General features: G+C 37.7%; 1 protein-coding gene across 2 annotated transcripts in view; it reads left to right on the forward strand.

Moving 5' to 3' along the window:
• Nucleotides 1–10,626, forward strand: part of aatka (apoptosis-associated tyrosine kinase a) — a 52,041-nt gene that overhangs the window by 24,532 nt on the left and 16,883 nt on the right. For both annotated transcript variants that reach the window (XM_082141212.1, XM_082141213.1), the window contains exons 2-3: nt 2,681–2,814; nt 10,485–10,626. In XM_082141212.1, the coding sequence (XP_081997338.1) occupies nt 2,681–2,814; nt 10,485–10,626 (276 nt within the window). The remainder of the gene's footprint in view (nt 1–2,680; nt 2,815–10,484) is intronic.

A 10,626-nucleotide genomic window follows, 5' to 3' on the forward strand; every position in this document is an offset into this window, starting at 1 on the left:
AAAATCTGGTAGGACTAGTGTGTACAGTGTAATTATTATGCATAAGCCAATTTGATTTTAGTCGTTCCTATGACTCTGGATTTTTAAATGCATGAATTGATCTGCATCTTTACAATTAAGATTTCATTTAATTTAGATCTTTTTTTCACATTAAGCTATTGCTACAGAAGTGAGTCCTAAAGTCCAGAAACGAGTTTGCATTTCTGGTTCCATTGTCCTGAAGTCAGTAGTTTTTTTTGGTTAAATGCCTGAAATAAGGTCTGCGACTCTGCGGTTAATGTAACTGGTCATACTTGACCCGCTCCGAGTGCGATTCGAACCGTGTCAGTCGCTAGAGCGCCTCTTGTGGCCAGGAGAGTCAGGTTTTCTCGCACAGCTCTACTGGCCTATGTTCACGCCCCTAAACCTCACTCCCATCCGGGTCATGGCACCAAATGTAACCGGTCCTACTCAAACCGCTCCGAGTCAGGTTTACACGCACAGCTCTTACTGGCCTACATTCGTTACATTAACACAGGGTTATTTTCATGTTTTATTCTGGAATGCCCCACTCGCAATTTTTTTTCTGTTGTGATTTTATGCGTCTTGAAAAGGCGATTGCTTACAAGTGGCTAAATGGGACTATAGGGGACATTAAACGTCATCACGCCAAAAAGGTAACCCATTCTACTCACTAGTCTGCTTTCAAAGCCTCATTGTGTTTATACTCACGCTTTTACAAAGTATTCTAACTCAAAATTTGCAAACTGTTCTACATTTTATATAAAGATTGATCAATTTATTTGAAGCTTAATGGTGGTTATGCTGAAGTCGTGCAAGCATGGTGTAGTTCGTTTATAGTCTACTTCTAACACTTTACTTCTGGAGATTGTATTTGGGCAATCAAAAGTTGTGTTAATTTGTAAAAATGAACTTATTGAATAAAACGTGTAAGTATCATAAGCTATTGTTTGTCATAGACCAGATTTTCTGCAATAATCCAAAAGCTAATTGAATAAAGCCGATTGGCCTTTTGTTAATGGAACCAGGATGAAGCTAACTTCCGGGTTGGCCTAAAAAAATACATCACAACTGCACTCAGACTTGAAATATTGGGCACAAGTTGCATTGACTAAGTTTTATGGTGCTTTTTTTTCAATTTTGGAGCTTGGCAGTGTGAATTGCCATCCATTTGGTGTAGGATGAATGAACAGCACAGGCAGTCTGCAATATATATTTTTTTTCATACAGGTTTTCAATGCCATTAGGGTAAAAATAATGGCAGAATTTTAGTTTTATTGATGGAACATCCCTTTAAGATTGCATTATCTTTTCTCAATTTACGTTTATAGCCAATCAAACTGCAGAGCTTATTTGCATACCCTCAGCTTTCATTTGACAGCCATTTCGCTGTCTCTCACTTCATTAAATGATAAAACTGTGCAACTTGCTTTCAATTATGACCCCATCTAGGTTTTTTAAACCTTATACTGCATCATCATGCAGATTGTGTCTCAGTGATTCACCGCAACAACAAAAAAAGCAGATTTGGCTTCCATTAGCGCTGGTTTCATCATGTTCCTTCATGGACAGGTGATCTGTTCAAATGTGATACACACCAAATCAAATCTCTGACAGCAGCTGCATGCTGCTTCACATGCTGTTATGAAACATTTAGATAACCCGTGTTATTGACTTGTCAGCTGTTAATAGCCCCCAATAATCTCTCCCGTCGTAAAGACAGTGAAAATACAATTTTGTCTGTAATGGTTGTCTGGGTTTTTTTTTCTGGTGTTTTAATGTATTTTTGTTATTGGGCAAATTTTCTGATTTTGACTAAAGGTTACGAAGACAAACACGTTGGTAACACTTTACAATTATTAATTTGTTAACATTAGTTAACTACAAATGAGCTAGAAAAGTAAACAAACACTGAACAATACTTCTACAGCATTTATTAATCTTAGTTAATGTTAATCTCATCATTTACTAATACATTTTTAAGATAAAAAGTTGTATCTGATAACATTAGTTAAAGCACGTCATGAACATGAACATTTGCATTAATTAACTTTAAGAAAGGTTAATAAATGCAGTGAAAACATATTGTTCATTGTTAGTTAATGTTGGTTAAGGCATTATCTAATGTAAACAAATGGGCCTTAATGTAAAGTTTTACCATCATTTTTTTCTTCTGTGGATTAATTTGCACAGATTAATTGTCAACCACAAGGTTAGAAATGTGCATATGAAATTTTGATTTCATGCGGACTGTAAAGGTAAAGTCAGTAACACTATATTTTACAGTGTCCTTGTTACATGTAAATTGTAGTTACTGTAGTATTAACTATAAATGATTAATAATTACATGCAACTAACCCAAAACCAAACCCTAATCCTAACATTAGACAGTACATGTAGTTAATTATTATTACTCAGTACTTAAATGTACAATTAAACTGTAACACGGACAGTGTTAAATCAAAGTGTAACCAAAGTTTTTTTTTATTTATGGGAAGAAATGGATCTGATTATTGACAGATGGGAGGACTGTTTGGGAAATACATTTTTGGTTTGGATCCACTTATGCACTAGAGGCACATAAATAACACATTTCACCTTTAAACATTGTCAGTGAGCCTTCATGCACTGAAGTCTGTGGTTTGGAGTTTGACACCGAGTGTGTGTTTGTGCACCCCAGGTGGCTCCCCGCTGAGTGAGCTGTCATGGCCATCCTCTCTGGCGGTGGTGGCTGTCTCCTTCTCTGGCCTCTTCACGTTTGTCTTCCTCATGCTCGCCTGCCTCTGCTGCAAGAAAGGGGACATCAGCTTCAAGGTGAGATCTCAGTTCTCATTAGTCATTTCATCCATCAAAACAGCCCCCCAAATTAAAGGAAGATGAGAAATGAATGTCTTCTCTGACACCTCATCCTAATGTTTTATAGGTGTGTCATTCAGTCTTTTTTTTTTACAGCAACCTATTATCATTTTTGTTTGATGTCACCTTGTTTCTTCCCAGAATTACATCATGTCATTCTGCCTGTTAGGTCTGATTTGTCCTTCTAGTCATGTACACATGTACTGTACCTACAAAGCCTCACAAAGAAAACGTCAATCTTGCTGCGCTTTCAAGTGCAAAACAAAAAATTATTTTTCTACTACTTCTGTATTGTGCATCCTGAATTGTGCATTTCTGAAATAAACTAGTGTGTTTGGTAGATGTTTGGTAGAGTATATCCAGTATAAAGATACAAATATAAAAAGTCTTGATATGCTATCATACATTATGCATCACAATATATCAAGTATTGTGATTTTAGCTTAGCTTTTTCAAGTGGAGTCACCCATATGCATCGCATTCATTTCAGGTGGGATGCTGCGTTATGAGACAGCTGCCCATGTAGGCAGCGGGGCAGCTCACTAAGTTTAGGAACAGATCCATAGCATTTCTTTATGAAGTATGGCATATCGAACCCAGCATGGCTCTGAGACGTGGGGTGATTTTGAACCTAACAGAAATAGGTTTTGCTCAAGAACAAAAATTTGAGGGAGCATGGATGTTTGACAGAGATATGAATAGACAGACTGAGGGATAAGTTGTTATTAGATTTGGTTTTGGTACACACAGTTGAGGATTAATGTATCAGAATAAGCAGGCTGTTTATGTCCTCATGAAAGCAACAGTGGGAGAATGGCACATCATAAGACCCATCGCAGCACAAAGATACAGTCTGTTAATATGCTGCCCATAAAGCCCGGCGTCTGTACTGTCTGATTTTAATAGGATTGTCTGCTCTTAGTGACTCTGTGAGTGGGTGGATGGTTTGTCCATGTCTGTCCCACACTGGGCTGTCTGTGGCAGACTGTGAACGTGGTTCAAGTCCAGGGATCACAATGGCACAGATAATTATCATGGCATTTGGTTGTCTGTGCAAATCGCAGGGATGCCACCCTGTGGAGAGTCTGTCCATGTTTGTATGGGTGTTCAAACAGAAAACAAGCTGACCTCTATAGAAAGCAACAGAAAACATGGACCAAGGTGGGATTAATACTACCAAATTAGAGATGTGCATTGTTGTGTATGAATTTCTAGCTTTACCTCCTCTTTCTAGCTCATTAAACCAGCACTTAAGCCTCTAATTGTGTTATTAGTACATTGTAAATTTCTAAATAAAATTGTTATTGTGATATTACTGCAATTGTCATATCAAGCAGACTGCGATTTAATGAAATAAGTATGTGTGCTCCAGAGTGGCACTGCTCATCTAGATGTGCAATAAACAAACAAAATGAAAACAAAGGACTGGGAGACCCAGAACCTGAAGAATCCAGAGGCCCATGGAGAGGAGGCATGACTGGAGACTGAGGCAGATTGGGGAGCAAGGGCAGAGCAAGTGGCCAGGACGGAGCAGATGGAGACGAAGACCACCACGGCTGAGCTAAAACAGAGAGCACAGAGAGGTTAAAAACGGCCCTTCGTGGTCATTACAGGAAGCTTGGAGGGCTTCCATTCATAGATGGCCTCCATGACCATGTCAATGCAGACAGAGAGTTCAGGAACGACCTCCGTGGTCGTGTCAGGACAGACATAAGCTGCAATGATGATCTCCAAACAGAGGGTTCAAAGGTGGGCTCCTTGGCCATAACAGGGCAGGCACAGGGTTCAGGAGCAGTTGGCGCCACCTTGAGAGGATCAGTAGTGGTTGCCGGTGTCTCGCGAGAAGCTGGAGAAGTGTGTGTAACCCAAATACACAAGATGGCAGCTGCCATGACAGGAACCACAGCCGATGGTGGGAGGACCTCCGGGACCACCGGACTAAGGACAACCAGACTCGGGACCACTGGACATGGAAGTACTGGGACCACCCACTCTGGACCACTGGACTTGAATGCGCTGAGACCACCGGACTTGGATGCACGGAGACCACCGGACTTGGACCACCGGACTTGGATGCACTGAGACCCTCAGACTTCGAAGTGCTGAAAGCACCAGACTTGGAGCCCCCCACTCCTCTCCCACCAAAAAAGTGTTTAGGGGAAGGGTCCTCCTCTACCTCCACCATAGTGAAGGGGGATCCACTTAACTGGAGGGTGTAACCCAGGAATTCAACCAGCGACCCTCAAGGATCATCACAGAGAAGTATAGATTGGAAATGATTATTGAGTCTGTAGTAATAAAAGTCAATGAGGAAATCTGGGCAATCCGTTAAATGTGCAATGTCCAGAAAGTCTCTGGTGGTCCTCAAGGGAATGGTTGCCTTGATGGTGCCAATTAAACGGATTGCTGGATCCGTAGGTTAATTGTTAAGTTACGAAGGAGGATGAAGATGATAGGAGAGGCGAGAATCCAAATGAAAATAAACAAACAAAATGAAAACAAAGGACTGGGAGACACAGGACATGAAGAATCCAGAGAATAAGGGAGATCCAACAAAACCAACAATACCAAAACAGGCCAAAGCAATGACTGACAAAGAACAGGAGAAACACAAGGGCTATACATGAAACAATGGGAAACAATGGGGAACACAAAACAGGAACAAGGAACATGGAACAAGGAACAAATCAAGGTGAAAAACTACAACTAACATGACACAGGAAGTGAAACAAAATTCCAAAGACAAACACAAAGATCATGACACCTATTGTGAAGTATATTCGGCTTCACGAACAAGAACAACATATATAGGACTTGATTTTGTCCATGGGGAATTGATTGGATGGTTGTGGTTTGCTATCTTACAGTGTGTGAGTGACAGGTTGTCCCGCCCTTGTGCCAGTAAACACGTCATCAAGAGGGAGGGAGTTATTTTGCATGTAAAAAATAAAAATAAATAAAAAGATGTGCAAACAGATAAATAATTTATAATAAATACTGCAGTTTTCCATAAAAAAATAAGACTTGTGGTAACATCAATAATATTGTATGCTTTTTCAATTATTTTTCATTTGGCACTCCTCAAAAACAAACAAAAAACACCCCACTCATTCTAGGATGATTAATTATTTCCAAATATAGCTATTCAAGGCACCTCGTGAACATTCCTGTATTTCTTCATATTGCAATATTTATCGGTTAGATTATTTTCTTTATCTATCAGCACCTTCAAATATTCTCAGCCCTTTCAGTCGAGAATGCACAGCTGTGGGAAGAAATTACATCAAAGACAAAGATATGAGGTCAAGCTTCTTTAAAGTTTATTGTTCAGGTGTCAACAATAAGGGGGTGGTGGTAGCGCAATGAATAAGACACATGCCTTTGGTGTGAGAGACCCGGGTTCGAATCCACTGTGAGACACCAATGTGTCCCTGAGCAAGACACTTAACCTCTAGTTGCTCCAGAGGCGTGCGACCTCTGACATATATAGCAATTGTAAGTTGCTTTGGATAAAAGCGTCAGCTAAAATGAATAAATGTAAAAAATGTGTCAGCTTATACAGTACAGGCCAAAAGTTTGGAAACATTACTATTTTTAATGTTTTTGAAAGAAGTTTCTTCTGCTCATCAAGCCTGCATTTATTTGATCAAAAATACAGAAAAAAAAAGTAATATTGTGATATATTATTACAATTTAAAATAATTCGTTTTCAATTTATTATACTTTAAATGATCATTTCTGTGATGCAAAGCTGAATTTTCAGCATCATTACTCCAGTCTATCACATGATCCTTTAGAAATCATTCTAATATGATGATTCATTATCAAAGTTGGAAACAGTTCTGCTGCTTAATATTTTTTCATAACCTGTGATACTTTTATTAGGATACTTTGATGAATAAAAAAAAAGAAAAAAAAAGTCTTTTGTAACAACAATATACACTACTGGACAGTAATTTGGGGTCAGTAATTTTTTTCTTTTTTTTTTGAAATAAATCAATACTTTTATTCAGCAAGGATGTGTTAAATTGATCAAAAGTGATAAAGAAGATTTATATTATTAGAATTTTTTTTTTTTTTGAATAAATGCAGTTCTTTTTAACCTTTTATTCATCAAATATATTAGGCAGCAGAACTGTTTCCAACACTCATAATAAATCAGAATATTAGAATGATTTCTAAAGGATCATGTGATAGACTGGATGTCACATGTGACACTGAAGACTGGATAATGATCCTGAAAATTCAACTTTGCATCACAGAAATAAATGATAATTTAAAGTATAATAAATTGAAAACCAATTATTTTAAATTGTAATAATATATCACAATATTAAATTTTTTCTGTATTTTTGATAAAATAAATACAGGCTTGATGAGCAGAAGAAACTTCTTTCAAAAAACATAAAAAATAGTAATGTTTCCAAACCTTTGGCCTGTACTGTATTTATTTGCAGACAATGGTAAAGGTGGTTTACCTATTATCTTATTATCTCCTTATCTCATCATGACATACATGACGTTTGTCGACCCCACACCTAAAAAAAACGCTACTTGCCCCAGCGGTAAAATACTGGTAGCAAAACTATTGCAGTTCTTTCCAATATTGTGAAGCCCTAATGTGATATATAGTAAAACTCAAATAACTGTAGCAAAATGCTTATAAATACTTACAAATATAAATGCATCATTAATTTGGACAAATAATGATGAATTAATTAATCCAAATATTTATAGACAAATATGTAGATATCTAATATTTAAAATATTTTCTGGCTGGAAATAATACAATTAAAATATTATTATTATCTCCCCTTGCCGTAAAAAAGCAAAAATGTTTGAAAAATTTTGAAATGTAAAAAAAAATTTTTTTAGTCCCCTGTTGTTTACCATATTTGAAATTCAAGAACTGAATTGACATATAAAAGGCATCTCAATTCTGAATGGTGCACAACCACTGTACCCTGGTAGAACCGTAGTATGTTTCTGTAAGGGAACACATGCCGAATAAACCTCTCAAATAATGCCCAGTAACATTGCCAAGGAGTGGGTGGCATTTGCAGTAGCATGTGGGACCAGACCACATCTTTTCATCCTGATTTCACATGTGTCTCTGTAACAGACAGCCATGTTGGTATTAAATGTGACTAAAGCCTCTTTAGGGATTGTGTGTGTGTTTATATTGTGAACGAGAAGCGCACACTGCTGATGGAGTGAGACAGCTGCTCTTCCTGAATGGAAAACAGCCCTCGCTCCCCGGAGCTACAACTATTGCTGGAGTCTAATTGAAATGAGTTGGCTGCTTCACACTGGCGTACTTTTCATCAAGATGTTTGAGGTTCTCATTGTGCATCTGTTGGGAAGAAACTGATTGTGTGGCTGCAGTCCACGAGGGTCTGACATCCTGTGCCAATAGCAAACTGGCACTGAAAAACATGCTGCATGCTTTCTCGTGGTCACTTGCTGTCTACTGTCCATGTATGTCAATAGACATTTGTCATAGTACATATGACTGTTTAGCTTTGACAGTTAGGCTCTGCTGGTAGATGCCATAACCACGCCATTATGCGGGTAAACAGTATGTTTTATGTCACTATGCAATAAATAAATTGCATAGAAAAACAAAAAAGCTCACAGGAAAAAGCATACATTGACTACAACATAATCAGCTATTCATATTTTGTTGGTTCTCTCTTGTTTTTGCATGTTCATAATCTCTTTGCATGACAGCCTGACTCCAATCACAACTACGCAATATGCTTACAAAATCTCACAAACGTTTTATAATATTTTAATAAAGGGTGAATATGTCAGTTTCCCTAGGCCGGAAACATCACTGCTGTATACATTATATACAGTATTTCATATTGAACAGAGTCAGACTCGACAAAGTTGTATTTGCATGATTGTTAAAATATTGTAGTTCTTATTGAACTAACATACAGACAATTAATAAGGGGAAATGAATAAAGAAATAAAAAGACGGGGAAATAAAAAGAAAAGGTAAAATGAGTTTTGCTGCTTAATATTTTTGTGGAAACCATTTTATTCAGGATTCTTTGATGAATAGCAAGTTCAAAGTTATTTGAAATAGAAATCTTTTGTAACATTAGAAATGTCTTGAAATCTTGAAAGGATAGAGAGGCAGAGAGAAGCAGGCCAACATTTTCCAGCCTCGTCTTATTCTCTTCATCCATCATGCACATGAAACGCATGGAAGCAGTTGCTCACTTCAAATTAAAGCTTTTATCGACTGCCGGTGAATAAAGATAAACTGCTCCCTCCTCTTCAAATATGTCCTGTTAGCACTTTAGTAATGCACACATAATGAATGAATAACAGATTGAAGTATGAAATATTTAGATGGACTGTGTGAATTAAGAAAATTACTTTGCACCCTCAAGTGGTTCTAAATGATATTGCATCAATTTGCCTCGCAGCCATTCACTGTCGAACCTGTAAAGATTTCAGTAAAGATTTGCTATTGAGAGCTTGTTTTACATTGGAAGTGGCAAAAGAAGATTACATTTTATTATACAAATAGAAACTACACACAACTAGTTTTTAACCTCTCTGTCTGAGTACCAGAATTAAATAAACTAGCTGTCTCATACAATACTGTATGTACACAATCAAAGTGTTTTTAATGTAGGAAAAAGGCAATCTTCCCATCTTATGCCTGAAAAATAGAGAAATTGCTGTTTTTCCTTCCTCAACAAATCCTATTTTAGTCAGAGAACAATTGTAACATTACAAACTGAAAGATTGCACTTCTTAAAATAGGAGAGGCACTACGGCATAAGATAAGAGTGTGCTGTCCATTGTAATCAGACATACAATGAATATGAGGATATGCAAGCACAGAGAAATATTCCTTTAAGTTAGGGACAAAAGTCACAATTGAAGAACTGTCTCCCTTTCAGTTCATGAGTATAGGAATGTAAATTCCATTGGAATTTCAATTGAATTGACAGAAAAAGAATTTCATGAATTACAATTAATAGAAGTTCATTACAGTCACGCAGCAGATGCTCACAACTGCTCCTTTTCTGTCGACGGCAAAACTTATGGAAAGAGTTGAAACACACACACACACACACACACACACACACACATATGTCACTATGCATGCACACACACACACACACACACACACACACACACACACACACACACACACACACACACACACACACACACACACACACACACACACACACACACACATATATATATATATAAGAATTTTGCATTCTGTTTACTACCCAAATCTAAATTCCGAAATTCAATACTAAAATTCAATTCCCCGACACAGATGCTCAACAATAGTCAGACTGTGTGAGAATGAGCCAATATGTGTAGCTGTGGGAGCTGAATACCCTTAGGTTATTGGGTTCAAGCAAATGATTGCTCAATTTTCAAAATGTGGCATCCAGCGTTCACAACACAAGAAATAACACATGAGAGACTTTCATCTGCCATCATACTGTGACAAAAGAGACCATTAAAATTCCATATTAATTTCCCAGTATGCGTAAAGTAATAGTGCTGAAGTAATACCGTCACTCTAAATTTCCTGCTTGTGTCTGAATTGTGTCATTGATTCTCTGTGCTTTTGTTCCCTGCAGGAGTTTGAAAATACAGAGGGGGAGGAGGGCCAAGCTAACCTTTCCACTTTAGCCTCCCCCAGCTCTCAGAATGACCCCGAGGTTTATATCCTGCCTCTCACGGAGGTCTCACTACCTGTGTCCAAACAGCCCGGCAAGTCAT

Source organism: Leuciscus leuciscus, assembly GCF_965113295.1.
Source record: "Leuciscus leuciscus genome assembly, chromosome: 1".
Taxonomy (NCBI): Eukaryota; Metazoa; Chordata; class Actinopteri; order Cypriniformes; family Leuciscidae; genus Leuciscus; species Leuciscus leuciscus.